Consider the following 21,094-nt stretch of genomic DNA (forward strand, 5'->3'; position numbering starts at 1 on the left):
TCTGCAAGAAAACAGATTTTCAGCTGATCTAATGGATTTATGATTACCACTGTCCTAAATGTCTTACCTGCACCAATTTAATTGATACATTTCTAGGAGACCGAAAACACTGAAAAATTACCAGCTTCTTTCAAAATGAGTGTTCTAGATTTCCTTCCTGGATAGACCAAGAACAGACTAGTCATAATGCATTCTTGAATTTCTAGTTTGACCTGAAAGTAACCCTGACATGCAGGAAGAAACCTGCAACTATATCAGGTGGAACTGCTGTCCCTCAGCTTTTACCCCCAAAGTCAGCAGCTGGCACCATGGTGCCAGTTGCCACTTCAAAGCAACCTCAATGCAAAAAAAGAAAAGTTCAAAACAAAAACAAAAAAAAACCACAGCGGCTGGAACTAGGAAGCGGAAAGCTTGCTTGCCTGCTCTGCTAGAACAACTCCTACTTGTCTGACAAAAGAGAACAGGAACAGCTACTCCTACCTCTGTCAGAGGTTTTGCTGCTGGGACATTTTTCAAGACCTGACAGAAGCACTCTCCTGATTTGGCTCACAGTCTAATTTAGAACAGCCTTGCTGGGGACAACTTCCTTCCTACTAGGAAACCTGTCTCTGAACAGTCTAACTCTAGGAAATTAAAGAAGGTCACAAACCAGAAAAGGCTGGTTAACAATTTCAAATGATCACTGCAAGATGGAAAAGTTCCCTTGCTTGGCTCTGGAGAGCATTTGCACCCCACTTTTCCAATAGCAAGTTTATGTTGGTTTTTGGACATTTTGGTCACTGCACAAATGACAATCATGTTTGTGCACTGCGACATGGAATGTGACCTAAAGTACTGCTCTGCGGTCTAGAGGGCACACATTTAACACCCTAGCCCCAGTCCCTAATTTCAAATCCAACAGCATGTACCTGTGAGCATGACAGTTGAATTATCAAGTTCTAGTTATACCACCACTGAAATTTTGTGATTTGTTTACTTTTTTATTTCCGTCAACTTTTAATGCCTAACCTTCTGAATTGTTTACAGTGGGATATTTTATTTCTGTGCACAGTCTTTGAACCTATTGACAAATATGTTCCTTTGGAATTTTTTTTTGCTCATATTTTTCACTTTTTCTTTAACCCTATCATTTAAGTGTATTGCTTTTTTGTTGGCTTGCTAAATGTAACAAACCTCACATATATTCTCTGAGGATTGTTTTGCCGATCTTCATCTAAGGTGAGCCAGGAGTTCCCTCCTTGAAATCTGTTTACCATAGTGGGATCCTTATTTTGGGCAGCGTGGAAGCCCAGCCAAATATCCTGTGTAGACCAAGGTCCCTTACTCTCTCTCTTCCTTGCCTGCCTCAAGATTTTCTCAACTTCAGTGGTGTAGGCAAATAGCTGATAAAGCAAAATTAATGCCCGCCCTCTCCAAGTGATTTCTCCAGTACTGATCCATGTGTAAGTTCTTTGATAATGTCAATATGGTTCTTCCCAAGCTGAAATGCAGTACTCCTGTAAAGGCGAGAACTATGATCACAACTGACTTATGACCATATCCGGTCTATGTAAGCTTAGCTGTCTAAGGGGCAGTATTAGGGAAAAAAAGGTGCCATAGATGGAGCAGGATGGGGCTGTACAGGACCTCGGATTTCAAGAATCCTACATGCAACGCCTTTGAGACGCATGGAAACAAAATAAAGCAATCCCTCTGAAGCTAGTGAAAAGACAGAAGGTAAAATGAAAGGTCTATACTTTCCTTACCTACATCTGCTTCCTGGTCCTAGAAAGTAGTAGCCAAGAATCCTGCAGAAATAGAACTAGGGATCCTAATTCTGTACACATGTCTAGATGACTACTTTATACGTAGGGTATAGAGGTCGGCCCTCCAGGGCATCCACTCTTAACTTGAGAAGAAAAGTGAAGATGTTCATGAGCCGTGGCAAAACAGGTAGCCCTCCTGAAAGAGAACTCTGAAGATCCTATCAGAGGTGCTGTGGTGCTGTGGTTAAGCTTCATGGCGCAGGAAGAAGCATCTGCATTTTATCAGGTTTCTCCATGGCTTAAAAATCTGCTTCTACCCACCAAACATCCCAACAGGCGTGCATGGCTCTCTTAGCAAGTGTGTGGTACTGGAAGCTTCTTGGTTGGCATATAGTACTGGTTCAGAAGTGCTAGAAGCCCTGGACGTACTCTATTGCATTTTCAATAACTGTGCATTATTGGAAGACCTTGCAGCAACAGAGCAGAACACTCAACACCCCCCGCCCCCATGAGATTTTTATTGTCTTGCGTGACAGTTTTTGGGGGCCTATTGTGACTGGATGCTCTATAAGTAGAACAAGCCAAAAGGGATCAAATAATGTCTTACATTTGGTTTGAAGACCAAGGGCCTCATTACGAATGAGGTGGTCCGAGGACCACCACACTCATGTTGACGGTCAGACCACCACACTCCGGGCAGTCCGACCGCCCAGTTACGACCCTGGCGGGCAGACCCACCTGGGGACTGCCATCCCTGATGGGAACATTGTTCCCAATGGAGTGATGGCTGTCTTGGTTGTAGTCAGCCAGAGTGGCGCTGAACTCGGGGCCGCCTGGCTGATTACAACCCTGTTCTCCACCAGCCTTTTCATAGCGGTTTCCCCACCATGAAAAGGCTGTCAGAGAACAATTAAAGCAGGCCCCCTCTGCCCAGCACCCTCGGAATGCGCACTCTTTGCAGAGAGTGTGCATTGCGAGGGTGATGGTCACCCCCCTCTGTGCTACGAGATAACCGGCTCCTTTATGGGAGCCGAATGCTACATTGTAGCACAGTTCCCACCGGACTGACTGGCAGGAACGCGTATTACAATGTTCCCACCAGTAAGCCTGGCAGGAACATTGTAATATGCTCCGGGAGAACACCACAACCATGGCAGTGGCGTCCTCCCTGCTAGTTTGGCGGTCCCGCGGTGGGACCTCCAAACTCGTAATGAGGGGCTAAGTTCTGGAACCCCATCTAGGATCTCTACGTCTGCCATGAGAAGTGCAGGTCATTTTCCTAAGAGCCCTCCTAGACAGGGCTTGGTCAAAAAACAGCAGCAAGCACGCAAATGTTCACCTACACGTGGAGAATGGACAATACAAAATATTAACATTGTTTTTGCTTGTCCTTGAATGCTGAGGCTTATTACATCAGTCAGATGCCGTTACCGAATTAGACGTTGAAAGCACACCACTAAACACATGATATGAATGATCCTTACCTGTAATGTACCAATAGGATTAGGTTGATTTGGTTGTTGCTTGGGGAGCTCAAGAATTGCTGGGTCGGGCACTGACAAGCTGTGTAGTAAAGTTTTCAAAAGAAAAAATAAAACAATGTGATAATATAAATATGATAGGTTTAATTTAAAAGAAATATATATATTTTTTTCAGTAAAATATAGAGCATTATTATACAAAACAAGAAAAGCGTAATTTCCTCATCACTATAGTTGAAGCATTAGAGTGCATTATTACCGAACAATCATTCAACTGTATTGTTACATTTACCTACAAAAAGTGCATTATACAGTTCTCAATGGAGGGAGAGCACGATGATAGTACATAAGGTGGCCACTTAAGGGCTGAACCAAGTAGTGCCCGACCCTGCAACCTAGGCAGTTTTGCAGCAGAGCTTGGGGAAGAACATCACATTTTCGTACATTACGGGCCATCCAAGTATATGGAGAGTCTCAATGTTCTGTTCCCTCCACTGGGTGCATTCACAGGTCCACTTCAGACTGGCAGCTGAAATTTTTAGAAACCAGGCACAGTGGCACTCCCCAATTACTTCAGGGGAGAGACTGAGGAGGTGCTACCAGGAACACTCTGATGCCACAAACACATGCTGAAGCACCTGATGTCGCTGCCCTTGGTCTGCTGGTGTCTCTGCCAGTGGAAGATGTGGATGCTGATTGCGAAGAACACTTCATTATTAATTTTGCAATATTTCTGGTGGTGGCAGAAAATCGGAATTGTAGTGGTAAGTGGATCCACGTATATATGCGATGTTGGCTGAGAATTGCTTTTGTTCCTTTTTATGTCGAAGCCTACAGACAGCACAGCTGTCTGGTTGGCAAAGATGTCTTCATGACATTCTGCCCTTTGCTTACCATTGGCTTTGTGGTTTGTAACTCGCATGTGTGGTTTCTATTTGCTGGCTTTATTTGTTTTAGGCTGTCCTACATGTCTATGTTTCTCTCACTGACCATAGCCTGTTCACCAATGCTCCTTGTGTTCTTCCGTGAGTACTCGCTTTCTGTAAACAGGTCTTTAAAGTTTGTTCATATCTTGTCACATTTGCTCTGCATTCAAAGACAGAGGTCAAATGTCAGACTATGTCTTCTGAGGGAGCTTGGTATTTACTTTTCTTTCTCCGACAAATTTATGTGACAATCATGCTGGGTGCCCAGGTGAGGGAGAGGCTATAGGATGTTATTTTTTCTAGCACACAACAATCTTTAATCATTTTTAAATGAAAAATGCCAAATATTTCAGGAAACGTCAGAATTAGGAAAGCACAAACGAAGGGCATTAATTTGTTAAAGTGTGGTGGAAACAAATATTTTAATATGATCAAAACAAATCAGAACACTTGGTGATGCCATTATTGCTTGTGGGCTGTATAGTTTTATCAGTAAAACTGTATGTCTGTGCAAAATTAGTTGTTATTTCAACTAAAAATGTGTTGTCTATAATGGCAGTGCACTATCACACCATGCATATTCCACTATACTCCACCACACACTAAGGTACTTTACTCCCCTCTATCCTATTCCACTCCACTCCAGATCAGTCCTCTTCACTGTACTTTACTCTATGCCACTGTACTCCACAACAGCCTATGCCAATTCACTCCAGGCCACTCTACAACATACTCCACTCTATGACACTGTACTCCATTCCACGCCAATATATGCCACTCTACTCTATGCCACTGCACTTTGACATTTTACTGCACTTTATGCCCCTCCACCCCACACAACTCTACTCTGCCTCGACAGATACTGTGCCCCTCCACTCTACAACACTCTACATCCCTCTCAGCTCTACTCTACATACCTCCACTCTATGACACTCTATGCCATTCACCGCCACTCTGGCACGACACATCACTCTGCCCTACCCTACATCATGCTACACCACTCTACTGCCCACCACTCTACAAAACTCTACTCCACTCTAAACCCTCTACTATACTGTATGTCACAACACTTTATGCCCCCCTATGCCCCTCTACCCCTCCTCTCAATACCACTCCACTCTACTCTACTCTACTCTACTCTACGACACTCCACTCCACTCCACTCTCCTCCATGCTAAAAAAACTTTTAGTCATGCTGGTGGACAACATGGCTAAGACACACTGACAAAGCTAATAGCTCTTGCCTAAGCCAATGCTGGCTTTGTTACCATCGTCCCCTATACACTGCCTGCTTTGGCTCATTCATACATTTTTACCCCTGAAAGCACCGACTCTCCAAATAACTCTAGTAGTGATCTTTCCCAAGAACAAGCCGCCCTGCATGCAGAGTATCACACTCTTCAGGCCCAGCCTGCCACAAGACATCAAAGGATGCCATCACTAGAGCTCACAAAAGAGACCGGTCTTCATTTTTGGCCAAAACGATAGTGACGAGGTGGGTCATGAATTCTCTAGCAGAAGTAATGCAGAAATAATGCTTGAGGTTCAGAGCATAATAACTGACTCTATTCCCACCATTCTTGCCATATCATCAGCTTCACTGCCAGCACTACTTGGTGACAGTAGAGAGACACCACTAGATCATCTGGACATGAATTTTCAAGCACGCCAGTCTCAAAAACAGAATAATTCACACAAGCTGTGGGGCAGGTAATCATCAGTAACCTTATCTTAATGAATATCCAGGTGGGGGATTAATCAGGCTGGAAGATAAAGTGAAGGGTTTGGAAAGACCCCAAATCAATACTACCTTTGCATAGCCAGATACCAGTCCAAATAACATGCATCAAAGGAACACACGGCCTGAGCTGACAGCCAGAGAACATAGCATTCTAACACAGTGCACAAGAATAACAGTGGATACAGACGTCACCCCAAAGTGTACCCCATATCATCAAGCTACCTGGGTAAACTCAGGACAGCTATTCATGTAGGACAGGAGCAAGCCTCAGGACCTGCAAAAAGCTACAATAACATTATGGCTTACCATCCAAAACAGACATTACCTAAAGGTCCACTCAATTATTAAATGGCCACATAAACATGGCTGGACACACTTTCAACAAAACACAAGAAAGCCAAACCTCTCTTTCCCAGTCACTTCAATGCGGCCAACCCACAGAGTTGGAGAAACAAACCAATATTACAAATCTGCTGACAGTGGTTAAAGGGGTGAACTTCAAAGCCAAAAGCAAAATGAATTAAAGAGTCATATTCAAGTTTGTGTTGGCTGCTTTGTGCAGTCATGGTTGGGACTCTGAAAATTTGAAATCGTACTTGAATGGTAGATATTCAATTGTTCAAGTAAGGAAAGTAAGCCTACTGTTGACAGCATGCACTATCTATGCCTTTAAATGTAGATACTCTACGTTTTCAGTAATTTGTCAGTAGTATTGTCTAGCTGGAGGGGCTTCTTGTGGTGAGTATAAACTAACTGCATTCTGGATAACACTTGACACAGCCAATCTTTCAGACATCAGTAGAACAAAGAAGGCAACGGTGAGCGATAATGAGCTGATAAAGTATAATTTATTTTCCATTTTGCATCAGCAAGAGTCATTTGTATTGTGGTTACTAGTCCCAATATAATGACTAGATATCTGCAGTACTATTTGTTACATGGTACATTCATATTCTGTTGCTGCGGCTACAAAGATTAACTTTATAGATAACCTCCAGCAGTCAGTTTGTGGGCATTTTCCTGGCAGCTAGTCATTAGGGAAGATTCTGTCAGTTATCTCTGGGATCAGGTCAGGGTTTATAGTGGTGAATCAGGGATCAGACCCACCTAGTATCATGTGAGGCACTCTGAAAGCTAATGTTTGGGCATCACCAGAGACGTCTCATGTAAATTACAGAGGGTAAGAGAATAGAATTGCTGAGTACGCCGTTACAGAGCTTAACATCTGAACATTCCACTTATATTCAATCCAGCTCTTCTCGATCTAATGTGGTCCTTCAGCTGATCCAGAATTAAGGGTTCAAATCGGGACTTTAAATCTCAACACAATTGCTTAATGCTCCTTGGCATGAATGTGTAATGGCATAAAAATCTTGTGTATCTGAGCTTGGGGAGACATATCCTTGCACTTATTTTATGGATCCAGACAACTGGAGGTTTATCCTTGCTGTTAAGCTGAGCTAAAAATAGTCTGAAAAAACACAAGCTATGCATGATGTTTTCCATACAGTATTATGGTCAGGTATGTTCAGGGGACTGTTGTGATGTCTTACCAGAAAATACTTAGAGAGCTGTGTTCCGTCTGAGGTCTACAGTTATCTGAAAAATGTGATTTTGATGTCAAAGAAACAACAGATTACAAAATACTAGCTATTGAAACAGCACCTCATTTTTTAAACATGATTAAGGAAATATTTTCTGGTTTGAAGAGACGCAACCATGCCAGTATTGTTGAAAAAAACAGAAAGACCCTCTTGATTGTCGGTCAAAAGAATAGCAGAGCTTAGATTGCGTGAAACAAGATTTTTCATTTCATGTCTTTAGCTGCTAATTTGAACTCTTCTTTCTTGAAGCTCTGTCAGTTACTTTGAATGAAGAGTTATTCTATTCATGGCATTACACCGTATTTAAGCATGAAATATTGATTCAATATCTTTGGTGCCATCATTTTTTAACTGGGTGAACCATAATAAAAAACAACAGTAAATTAGATATGTGAATATGTAAGTAACAACTGGGATGCGTCGTTTGATTTTGTTTTTTTAACCTTTTAGGAAAATGTATAAAGTTAATCAGGATATCACTGAGTTTACCACCACCGTTCCAAGCAAAAAAGAAAACAAATAGGTTTGGTGATTCAACAATGATACCTCATTTCATCTTCAATCAATTCAATTTAGATTACACTTGTTTACAAAAATTGTGATCTAGTGAGTTTTACTTATAGCACACACTGTAACTAATTCCATCAATGAGTTTATGAGATCTGAGGCTTGATGTCTGTAAAAGGACCTGAAGGAGTGAGCGATAGGGCCAGGAATTTGTCATGGAAAATGTCTGCCAGCCTAGGTTCGCCATATGTCTTACACTCACTGTGCTCTGCTTCCCTGGCCTGTTAAAGGAATCTAGGATCCAGAAACAACAGCAATGAGATGTGTGGAACATGAGGTGGAGGGCAGGGTCTCATTTCAGTTATTACACCAATCTTGTGAAATTCCCAGGAAGTAGATTTGCAATGTACAATCAACTATCGTTTGTTATGCACATAACAAATCCTAGAAGACTTGGCATTTCTCTTGTTTCAGTATCACTTAAATGTCCACTCTGTCATATTCCCTCTTTGGCATTATACAGCAGCATGACATTAGATAGAGGAGTTACAAAAGGTAGACAAACAGACAGATAGCAGCATCTGTGATTAGAATTCCAGCTATGGATAATCAATGAGAGCTATCCCTCTAACCAAAGGGACAGGGACAAGGCATGTGAACCAAATGTATAGAAATGCTAGGTGAAAATCTGTCCTAACCACGTTCATTCACATCACATATGAACACTGTGAAAAAACATACTGAAACATATTGACAACGTATACAAAAAATAATATATATTTAGAACTGTTATAATCAAAATCCTCTGTTTTGTGATCTACATATATGTTATACACTACAAAAAACATACAACACAAAGACAAGAAAGAATTTAAAGCCAGGCCGAAATTATTTGCCGTAAAACCGATACATATCTACCATCTGGTGTCATTCTACAATCATGAATTGATTTTTCATGTGCAATGATTCAGTACTGGCAGATTAGGTTATTAATTCTTCATGGGCAGGTTTCGAAGGAAAAACAAATCTTGCTATCATTCTTCAGAACATTTGTACATACATTCTTGAATTTTAAATCACATCCTCAGCAAGATCAGTTATGAAAAATCAAAATTTCTTGTAGTACCAGTCTTCTCTCATGCTTGCCATATTCATATTTTATTCATAATTCATCAAGCTTACTAAATTATTTGACTCTGGCCTAGGCAATCAAAAACATCTATGAAATTCATAATCCAATCCAATAAAACATTGGGTGCTCCTTTGCTGTATGAATAGTTAAGATGATATATTTTTATCCAGTGGCTTATATTAAACAAGCATTGGCAAAACCAATAGGTCTGTCATTGGCCTCCAGCCATCCGTCAATTTGTGTTTTTGTTTGTCATGGTTTTGCAAAACGTCAACAATCTAAAAAACAAATCATTTGCTATAGGCAAAAAACGTTTTTGGACTCTTAGAAAAAAAACAAAAAAACACAAGACTTTACCATAGTACTCCCTGGCACTAAAGGGAACTACTTTCTGTGTGGATGTGTGCCTTGTGAAATGGTATCTTGCCATAACTCGTACTGACGTCAGCCCATGGCTGAAGTGGGCTAATATATTACCTCTTAATGCATGCTGGGGTGGATGGAAGAAAAATATGAATGACACCATCCAACCACAGCATAATGGATGAAATTTGGATGAAACCCCTATAAGTAATTAATCATCATCAAAATCAAAATATCAAAATAGGTATTTATGTATAAAAATCATAAAAGCATACAGTACATAATAAGAAATCATATATTAAAAAATTGAGCATCCATAAATATAGAAATAAAATAGCAAAATCTCAATACAAAAATGCAATATAATATTCTAATATAATCTGGGTGGTCCATAGTAAGGATAGTCCAATAGATAAAAAAATAGTCAGCAAGGCTTAATAGGGGAGAATAAAATTATGCAGAGATTAATTCCTACAATGCACATACTAATATGACTCTTGCTCAAGTGGTTCTTCGTTGTCATCATATAAACATATACTGTTGTATGCAAATACAATAACGAGATAAAATCAAAACCACCCCATTTCCCCACTGCTCGCCTAAGGCGAAACACTACAGGAATATACTTATAAACCATCAAGCAAATATACTCTGTAAAACCTGCAGAAAAATGGCTGGTTTACATTGCCGATTATTTAAAAACTTCTGCAAAGGCAATAAAAAAACGTTTCCTCAGCATGACGTGAAGTAAACAGAAAAACATAAAATGTAACAAGTACTGATCAGACATTAAATCACATGTACAAGTGTCTAAACTGGAATCATGAAAGGGACGGCTAGGATAAACTGCCAGGAAATGCACAATTCCAAATCTGAACTAGATTAAATAAAAACGCTGGGCATTGGATAAAGGAAACAAAACGAAAGGCTCTATAGTATGTGTAGCGACAAAAGGGCGATAGCTCGCCACTCTCTGTTTTCCTATTTCAATTATGCGTGTGGACCATTCTCTCAGGGCAAAGAAGTCATCCTGAGTTGTTCTTTTGTGATACTGCTCAATAACAGAGGATTGGGATAACAATCCTCTGTCCCTAAAAAGGAAAGCTGCTCCTTCTCATGGCTCAACCATTTAAAACTAGAGGCCAGGTCAGAAGACATGGCATCATTAATTATAGGTTGGTTGAGCCGAGTTTCCTCCTTGACCCAGATTGCTCTCCATTCCAGCAGAGGCGCCAATTTAATATGATCCACGAGCGGAACCAGCCCCAATTCAGAGTGGCATGTTGTAATAAGGAGGCTCTTTGGGACTGTGAAAAGCTTCCTTAAAAACACTTTTCAGTCAATTACAAGAAGTTAACGTCACAATAACCCCAGACCCCTGCACCAAATGTGGTCAATGACAACACTTTGCTCGATAAATGTTCACATTACACCCAGTGGTTTTCAGCACAATCTCTGAGCAAACCCAAAAAGGGCTGTGATAGCTTGTTCAGCTTCAAGTCTTCTGCACCTGAAGAATTATTGCAATCAAGCAGGATACCTAAATACGTGAAGGTGCTTGAATTGCATAATTTTTCCCCATACAAAATCTGATTTTTAGGCACTTTAGATGAAGACCCAATAACCATCAAGTTGATTTGGAACTATTTGTTTTTAAACCCAAACTATTCCTAAACAGAAAGAACCTGTCTAATAGTTTTTGTAGCCCAACACCTGTTCTAAACATGAATACACAATCATCCGCAGGGAGCTTCCCAAGACCAACTTTTGGACAATCTGCCTCCAATGCAAAGAGATGCTTATCTTAGTCATTTATATAAAGGAAGATTGAGAACGGGGCAAGAACGCAGCATTGCCTAACATCATGTTTGATATTAAACACATCAGTAATCTCACAATTTTTCCTGTAACTTACTTACTCTTGCCATTACCCCATCGAGCATCTGAGCCAAAAAATAAACGAGGCCGGATAAAAACCAGGGTCGAGCATGTTGACCATAGTTTCCCTCTATCCACCAAATCAAAGGCTGCTGAGAGATCCATACCCCCCCCCCCAAACAAAAGAAACAAAGACAGAAGAAAAAAAACAAAAGAAACAAAGAAAAAACAAAAGAAAGACAAGGCATAAAAGAAAGACAAGGCAAGAAAGAAGGTGAGAGAAAGAAAGCAAGGAAAAACAGGAAAGAAGGCAACAAAGAAAGAAGACAAGCAAGAAAGCAGAAAAGGCAAGCAGGAAAGTAGGAAAGATAAAGATGAAATGAAAGAAAGAGAACAAGAAAAAAGTAAAAACAGGATAATGTAATACAAAAGCGTTTTAAATGGACATAATCTGGTATGTTGTGAAATAACAGCAACTAGAAAAGCAAAGCTATTAGAAATTGGGTCTGTAGTTGACAGAGGTATGCATCCTGTCCAGGTATGGACCACAATATTTGTCAGGATAAGTCATTTACACTCCCTAAATTAACCTGTGCGACCCTCTGACAGCTTGGCACAGAGAAGTCAGGCTTAACTTGAGATGTAATGTGTAAAGTATTTGCTCAACACTTAAATTACAGTAACATAGTGAAAACACCCCAAAAGACTCCAGCTTAGAAAAATAAAGAATATTTTTATGAGTAAAACTAGACCAAAACAAAACTACAACAAGTAGAACTTGAAATATGATTTTTTAAGAATAAACTGCAAGAGTGCTTAAAAATCGATAGTGCCAAAAGGTTATTTGAGGTCGCGAAGAAAAGGGTGAATCCAAACTTCAAGCCATCAGCGATGAAGGGCAGGCAGGCTACAGGACCCACACAGAACCCGCTGAAAAGTACCTTGGACAGAGGGCCACGTCCAAAAGTTTATGCATCTGTTCTAATCTGCACTGTACGGGGGATGTGTCATCAAGCAGCGCAGCCGGTGATGCGATGTCTTCGAGGTGCGGTGTCGAACTCTTGCGATGAAGGCGATGTGTCGACCCCGAGCTGTGCAGCCAGCGATGCAAAGGCGCTGACCCGGGGCTGGTGATGATGCATCACTCCCGAGCCATGCAATCAGCGATGCAAAGTCCTCGACCCCAGTGCCAGAGATGATGTGTTAGCGTAGAGGGAGGATGCAGTAGTTCTGATCCGGCACAACGGCATTGATGCATCGATTTTTGCAGGAAAATAGCTGTAGAGTCCCCTTTCAAGGTCCAGGACCTGATTGTCACCACTTGGCAGGACAGGACTCACAGTTGGCAGAGTCCAGCAGCTGAGCACGGTTTAAGAAGTCTTTGACAGTCCTGAGACTTCAGAACAGAAGGCAAGCCAACAAGCCCTTGGAGCCACTTAAGTTCTTTAGAGGATGTAGAGAGGCAAGTCCGGCACTTCTCACTCCCAAGCAAGAAGCAGCAGGCCAACAGAGCAAAGCAGTTCAGCAGAGTGTCAGCCTATCCTTTCAGCACAGCAGTCTTTCTCCCGAGCAGAATGTCCTCAGATTCAGATGTGTACTGATTTGGTGGGGATTGGGGTCAAGTACTTATACCCAGTTGAGCCTTTGAAGTGGAGGAGACTTCAAAGTGAGGCTTCTGAAAAGCACAAGGTCCCTGCCCTTCCATCCCTGGCTCCAGACACTCTAGAGGGGGTTATGCAGCCCTTTGTGTGTGTGTGGGGGGGGGGGGGGGGGGGAGGAGGCACAGCCATATTCAGGTGTGTCAGCTCCTCTCTCCCATCTAGCCCAGGAAGGCCCATCAATCTGTTGATGGGCCATCAAGATGTAAATGTCACAGCCCAGCTTCCTTTGTGTGTGACTGTCTAGAGGGAATGCACAAAGTCCAGCTGTCACCCACCCCAGACATATATTCAGAGACAGACAGAGGCACAGAATAGTTAAAGTAAAAAAATGTCAACTTTCCAAGAGTGCCATTTTCGGACTTACAATTTAAAATCCAACTTCACCATAAGTTGCGAATTTAAATTTTGAATCCAGAGACACCAAACATTTCTATCTATTCCCAATTGAAAAATACACTTAGACTGTTTTAAGGTAATCCCAATCTTATGAGAGACATAGGCCTTGAGGTAGTGAAAAACAAATGTAATAGTTTTTCACTACCAGGACATGTTAAACTTAAATGTACATGTCCACTTTTTAAATACACTGCACCCTGCCCATGGGGCTAGCTAGGGCCTACCTTACGGATGATTTTTATGTAATAAAACTGAAGGTTTGGGCCCTGGAAGTGGGTGCACTTGCGAGGTCGAAATGGCAGTTTATAATTGCACACACAGGCTCTGCAGTGGCAGGCATGAGACATGTTTAATTGGCTACTATAGTGGGTGGCACAATGAGTGCTGCAGGCCCACTCGTAGCATTTAATTGCACTTTGCTAGGGATTTACAAGTAAATTAAATATGCTAATTGTGGATTAGCCAATATCACCAGGTTTAGAGTACAGAGCACTAGCAGCGGTAAAGTGCACAGAATCCTAAAATCATCAAAAATAAAGTTTGAAAAACAGGAGGTCAGAAGGCAAAATGTCTGGGGAAACCACGCCTAAGACGCCAGGTCTAACAAAAAATACAACAACATTGAGAGGAGATAGGATCTGATAAAGATGGAATGGGAACTGGAAACATCCTGCTATGACATCAGGCTCTAAACACAAAGGCAACAAAAGCAGAGCAAAGTGAAGTTAACCAGTGGCTTAAGTAGGCACACCCAGTGCCCCATGCTATGTGCTGCAGAGGGCGGAAACAAAATCTAAATGCCACAACAACAGACCAATGGATGAAGAGAGTTGGCTGAGAGCCCCTATAGGAAAATATATTATACATATTTTAATACAACCAAAAGGTTTTGGCTAACACCATACCTAATCATCACCTGCAAACCTGAAGTATTGCAAACCGCCCCCAAATATACAACATGATCACATACCTAAGGCATCTGGGGCCAGATGTAGCAAACGTTTGCGACTCGCAAACGGGCCGATTCGCAATTTGCGACAGTGCAAAATCGGAAATGGGATGCAAAAAGCCCCTTTTCGACTCGCAAAAAGCGATGGGACCCGTTTGCGAGTCGCATCCGTTGCGACCCCCTTTTGAAACCCGCAATGTCCGAGTCGCAAATTGCGAGTCGCAACCCATATGCAATTGCAACTCGCAAATTGCGACTAGTCGCAAAAAACCCAGTTTGCAAGTCGCATTTACCACTAACTCAGAGCAGGTGGTAACCTAACCAAAGTATAAAAGGAGACCCAGAAGGCATCTGGGTTACTCAAGATGGCAGAGATATACCTGATAGCAGTGAGAAGGAGAGTCTACGCAGCCCAGCAGAGGAAGAGGAGGGGCCACAGACAGGAGAAGATATATAGAACAAGGCAGACCCTTTTCCAGCAAACTGAAGAGGAGATCTATGATAAATACCGCCTTAGCAGCGCTGCCATCCTAGAATTAATAGAATTACTTAAACCACAGCTAGAACACAAAACTCTGCGTGGCTGCGCCATCCCTACGCATGTGCAAGTACTATGCGCACTGCACCTCTTGGCCTCAGGGAGCTATCAGGGGGTCATTGCCGTGGCAGGTGGGGTATCCCAAAGTGCAGTGTCAAGGTTCCTCAGGGCATTCCTAGATGCCTTAGTAGCGCACAGGTCTCAGTTCATATACTTACCAAGGAATGAGGCAGAAATTAACAGCACAAAGCTGGACTTTTACCGCATTGCCCACTTCCCCCATGTCATTGGATGTGTAGATGGGACACACATTCAAATATGCCCCAGCTAATCTGGAACATATTTTCCGCAATAGAAAGTGTACCCACTCACTCAACATACAGGTTGTTTGTGATGCCCATTACGTCATCACGGACATCGTAGCTAAGTTTCCAGGCAGTACCCATGACTCATACATTTTTTATGCATAGTGGGATACATCAACGCCTGGAACGTGGGGAGTTTGGAGACGGATACCTCCTAGGTAGAGCTGCATACACCTTGTAGACATACACACAGGTCACTGTGCACGACTATCTGGACTTACTAACAGTGTACTTTTTGTGCCCAACAGGTGACAGTGCATATGCTCTAAGGCCATGGATCATGACTCCATTTTTAACACCCAGCAATGATTCAGAGAGGCAATACAACAGTGCGCATAAGAGGACCAGGAACCTGATAGAGCGCACCTTCGGACTCCTGAAGGCAAGATTCCGATGCCTCCACCGCAGCGGAGGCGCCCTCCAATACACCCCCATTACCGCCTTCAAAATTGTGGTCGCATGCGCCATCCTCCACAACATAGCCACCCGACGTGGGCTACCTCTCACCCCTGCAGACCCAGATCCTGATGAGGAAGAGCAAGAACAACCACACCGCCATCATGGGGATAGGAGTCTAGCTAATCAAGGCAGACTGAGACGGGAACACATTGCAACGCAATATTTCGGACGGTACGTGTAAACTCCCACCATACTCACCCATTAACCAAACACTAATTTTGTTAAGTTGAAGAAAAATAACCGTTTTAATAATGTAATGAATGAACTATACACAAGATTAAATTGTCCATGGGCAGGGAAATGCCAACCACTCATGTGGCACATTAACGCCATGTGCCACATTTGTTTGTCCGGGCTGTTGACTAACTTCTCCTGCCCCTCCTGCCAGCCTGGCTGGTCCCTGCCGCATCTATGGTGCCCTGCCTCCCACTCCTTAGCACCCTACTGTCAGTGGCAGATATACTGCTCACTGTGGAGCCCTCTTCACTATCTTGGGGTGTTTCCCCGGTGGCCCTCGACATCTCACGTGTCTCCAAAATGTTCTATGATATGTGTGAGACGTCCCAGGCCACTGGCAACATCCCCAGCAAAATGGCCCATCTCAATTTGCAGGCCAACTGTCCTCCTCGACAGGCCTGTTGTGTTGATGGCTAGCCTGCCGATTGATGTGGCCATCCTGTCCAGTCTTAACATAATCTGGCGATCCCTGCGCCGCCCAGCCTCTGCCTGGCCCAGCAGTCCGGCCGCCAGTTCCCTGATGGCAGTGGCAATGTCCCCAGTGTTCTGGCACATCAGGTCCAGCCGCCTGTTGAGGTGCTGCATGCTTGCATGGTTGTGTCTTTCAATGCGGTGCAGCACCCCACTGATCCTGCCCAATATTGTGTTCTGCAGGCGCTGACCCTGCAGCAGATGTGCCTCACTGCTGGTTGGAGGATGAATCCGGGATCCAGACGCTCTTGCCCTGCGACGCCTGCGCAGTGGTGGCTGCCCTGTCCTCGCACCTGTATCCTCCCTGGCTGTTGCAGCTCCTGGCGTTGTTGGTGCAGCAGGCGTTACAACTGCAGGAATGCTGCTGACTGTGCATGTGGGGGTGCTGGAGGGTCCTGGGGTGTCCTCCTGGGCCTGGGTGCTTGGGGTGTAGGGGGTGTCTTGCTGGTGACCTGTGGGACATGGGGAACACACTGTCAGTGTCTAGTATCTTTTGCACAATTCCTAATAAACATTTGCCTATGCACTGCCTATTGGACTACATTTCCCATAATGCATCATTCTGGCTTTTTCTACCCTGAAATGGAGCTATTTTGGTTGTGCATGCACCTGTGTACATGGTGGGTGGGGTATGACATTGATAGGGGTACAGGCTTATCACATGGTACTCACCGGTTGATGTGCTGGGCTCTGAGGTGTCCAGGTCCCCAAATCCACACACTGCCTCCGGCTCAAAGGTTTCCTCAATCCTGTCTTCAAGGGGTGTGGGTGGTGGCACAGATGATGGTCCCCCTCCAGTGCCTCTCATCTCCCAGAGCCTTTCTGCCACCCTCTCCTTGGTCCGTGAGCGGAGGTCATACCACCTCTTCCTTATGTCCTCAAGTGTCCTGTGGCTCACCCCCAGGGCATTGATTTTCTCTTGCATTTCCAGCCAGATTTTCTTTTTGGTGGCCTCAGGAACAGTGAGGGCTGCTCTCCCAAAGAGCTCATCATGGTGCTGACAACATTCTTCGGTCAGCACCTCAAGCTCCCTCTCAGAGAATTTCTTTTTCCTTTTTTGGGGGGTTCCCTTCATGGCTGCTGCAGCTTGCTCAGTGTGGAGACTGGCAGTTGTAAAAGGGTGTGGTCCAGCCTCCTCCCAGGTGTATTTGTTAACTTCCTGGCTGTGATGTCATCATCATGTGCCAGGAAGTGTTTCCAGAGTGTTTTGGTGTGCTTTCTGGAGTGTTCTGCTGCACCTGCAAGCAATTTTGAGGGAACTCGCAATTTGCGACAACCACTCGCTAATTGCGAGTTCGTTTTTTGCACACTCGCAAACAGCGACCTCGCAATCTGCGGACTCGCACACAGCGTTGCGAGTCCGGATGCGAGTCGCTAAATCGGACAGGTTTATTTCCTGGCATACCAAATTGCGAGTCGCATTTTGCAAGTCGCATTGACTCGCAAAATGCGACTCGCAATTTTTATTTTTCCTACATCTGGCCCCTAGTCCTGTGTAAAATCTTAACCACGCCCCAAAATGTGAGTCATATGAATATTTTTGATTGTGATTCAACATTCATGCCACCAAACTAAGAGGAACAAGTTACTGTCATTGCGCCATACAACAAGAGCTCCTCACGCCGCAATGAGTGATACTAATCAAATCAATCGTTAAAGCATACTTGTGCAAATGTAATGTGTTCCATATTGAGAAATTGCCTACTTTAGATGTAGCAAGTGAAGTAGTATGCTATGTACTATGTTCCAAAATGAAACCTGTGCTCTGCCAGCGCAAAGAGCACTACCCATAAAAGTTCAGAAGTCTACAACAGGTGGGTTCAAGCTGGTTCATGAGGGCTGGATGCATGACAGATTTTCAGGATAGCTACAGTTTTATAAATGATTCTGCCTTTGATCCTTATCTACGATGGAGACCCCTGTGCTAAAACATGAAACCAGATCCCTAGTAGAAGAATGCATCTTCCAACAGCCCCGCCAATGCCACAATTTACAAATTCTCAGGAAGTTGATGAAACTGCTGAGACAATCGTAAGAATGAGAACCTACAAGCTCAAACACAATGACAAAGTTGGATTTCTTCTATGTGCAATAAATATACACTGTGCCCACTTACTACCCATATTGCACTCCCTGTCCACACTAACAATCTTTGATGCTCAACATTGGTACAAATCCTGCCAAAAATATTTTTGGTCACAACTCTTTTAGCCCAACAGCTACGTGCAGCCACTCAACTATATCAACTACCACTTTACAAGACTGTGGGCACAGTGCTCCAGAGTGAACCAAACGCGTCATCATGGCACCATCTAAAACAGTCAAATAAATATTGTCAAACAGTACATTTATTTTCTGAAAAAAGTAATGAGTAAACACAACCTATACTGCTTACAAACAACATAATCTTAAGCATGGCATTCCCTCATGAATCAAATATTGCAATTTACAAACTGCAAAACGAACACGAACAGGCCTAATGACTACGCATGGTATGCTCTTGATGGCAGTATTGCCAGAAGTACTGAAAAGAAAAGCTGCAGGACTTTGGAGCTTCGGCTTTTGTAGTTTAGAGATGAAACTTATAGGGAATAAATACAGTTGCTTAGTTTGATCTTGGAAATATTACGAGTGATGCAGCATTATTAGCTATTTGTGAGACAAATGCTGCTTTGTCACAAGATCAGACAGCGTTTCTGGATTGAGAGACAAATGGAATCTGGAAAAATGTTAAATTGCTTCGAATTTTAAAAAATAAGAGTTGTTTTAGAATATCAAACAGTACATTTACCTAATATTGCAATCTCCTTTTAAGATTTTCAAGGCAGCTTCTGCTGCTTTATGTCTTGCAATCTTCTTACTGGGACCTTGTCCTGTATTCACACAAAAACAAACACCATAATACTATATTTATGCACAGGTAAAAAATAGCATTTATCATCAGTGGCTCAAAATTAGCAATCGTTCTGTATCCCAAGTTTCCATGTTTAATAAATGTGCTCCCTGCTCTGCCTCTGCAAGTAGCCAGGCTGCCTCCTTACATTTCCTGTTTGTTAGGCTAGATAAGAGTGTCGAGCAGCTTTTAACCTCTGGTTGCACATAGCATGGACTGAGCATGCTACAGGGTGGAATGTGAGTGGGGGGAGGCAGCCCAAACATGTCAAAGAGTGGGTTAAACATGAGAGAGGGTAGCCCAAATGAGGTAAAGGGTGGGATGAGTGTGACAAAGGGTGGCACCACAGTAGTCCAAGGGAGAAGGAATAGTTTCTTACCTGAAACTACAGTTCTCTTGTGGGGGAATCTCCATTGAAGTCATAAGCATTTGAATAGTTCCACCCACGTGAGGTATCCCGGAGTACTTCTTTACATAGTCTCTTCTTAAGTGTAAGCATTCGCCTTGCTTCAGGAAGGCCTGCAAAGACACTTAAGAAACAACATAAAATGCAGTCTAGGCAAACAAGGTACAGTGGTGTAATTCTTCTGATTATACTTAGGAAAGGGTTAAAAACACCCTATAAATGTATAATTTGAGGTAAATGTTTACACCATAATGCAAATCTACTTCACAAACCCTTTTCTGACAAAGTAAGAGATGAAGAATAGAAAGGCAGTGCAGCCTCATAGGTTGCTATTATGTGAGTGGAAAACCGACTGTGCCTTTAAGGCTGCAGAGACCACCAGCATCCCATCAAGCTCAGGAGGTGGCAGTTGCCTCAGTTCTTTTTGACGATAAGTACCAATAATAGGTAAGTGCAATATTATTCTCTGTCCCGTCCACCTTTATAGGTCCACCAATAATAGGTAAGTGCAATATTATTCTCTGTTCCGTCCACCGGGGAGGATGGAGAGCTGCTTATGACTTTAATGGAGATTCCCCCATGAGAGAACTGGAGTTACATGTTAAGAAACTATTCCTTCTCTCATAGGGGATCTCCGTTGATGGTCATAAGCATTTGAATAGAATAGCATGCCCATCCCTATAAAAGAGGTGGAAAGAACAGAGGAGAGAAGATCAGACTAGGCAAATAAATTCCTGAGAGAGACTTGTCCTACTTGTGCATCTGCCCTAGCATTGGAGTACAAACAGAAGTGTTTTGAGAATGTGTGAGCAGATCTCCATCTAGCTGCCTTACAAATTTCAGCAATGGGGACATTTGTCATCTAAGCGGTTGTAGCTGCTTTACCTCTTGTAGAATGGTCTTTAGGATTCACCAACAAAGGCTTGTTGGCCTTTCGGCAACAGAAAAGTATACAGGATACTAACCAGTGTGAGATGGACTGTTTGCAAGTGGCCAAACCTGTGTGGACTGGCCCATAGTTCACAAAGAGCTGGTCTGATTTGTGCAGGTCACGCATCTTGTCTAGGTAAAACGTCAAGACCCTCCTTACATTCAGGGAGTGAAGGGTTTCCTCTGCTGGAGTAGGTTTCTGAAAAATGGTGGGTAAAGAAATTGTTTGATTGACAGGAAAATCCGAAATAACTTTGAGAAGCAATTTCAGATGGGCTCTGAGAACTACTCTATTAGAGTAGAAAACTGTATACGGTTCATTAGAACACAATGCTTGGATTTCACTAACTCTACGATCTGATGTTATAGCTAACATTGAAACTGCTTTCCAAGATAGATGCCGATGGATAGG

General features: G+C 43.0%; 1 protein-coding gene across 1 annotated transcript in view; it reads right to left on the reverse strand.

The window, feature by feature from the left end:
* The window catches only part of PRKRA (protein activator of interferon induced protein kinase EIF2AK2), a 164,612-nt gene that overhangs the window by 121,284 nt on the left and 22,234 nt on the right, over positions 1-21,094 (reverse strand). The window contains exons 3-4 of the mRNA XM_069225428.1: positions 19,245-19,326; positions 3,230-3,308 (exon numbers count right to left, since the gene is read on the reverse strand). Coding sequence (XP_069081529.1) covers positions 3,230-3,308; positions 19,245-19,326 — 161 coding nt within the window. The remainder of the gene's footprint in view (positions 1-3,229; positions 3,309-19,244; positions 19,327-21,094) is intronic.

This window comes from Pleurodeles waltl, chromosome 3_1 (genome assembly GCF_031143425.1).
Source record: "Pleurodeles waltl isolate 20211129_DDA chromosome 3_1, aPleWal1.hap1.20221129, whole genome shotgun sequence".
In the NCBI taxonomy this organism is placed as follows: Eukaryota; Metazoa; Chordata; class Amphibia; order Caudata; family Salamandridae; genus Pleurodeles; species Pleurodeles waltl.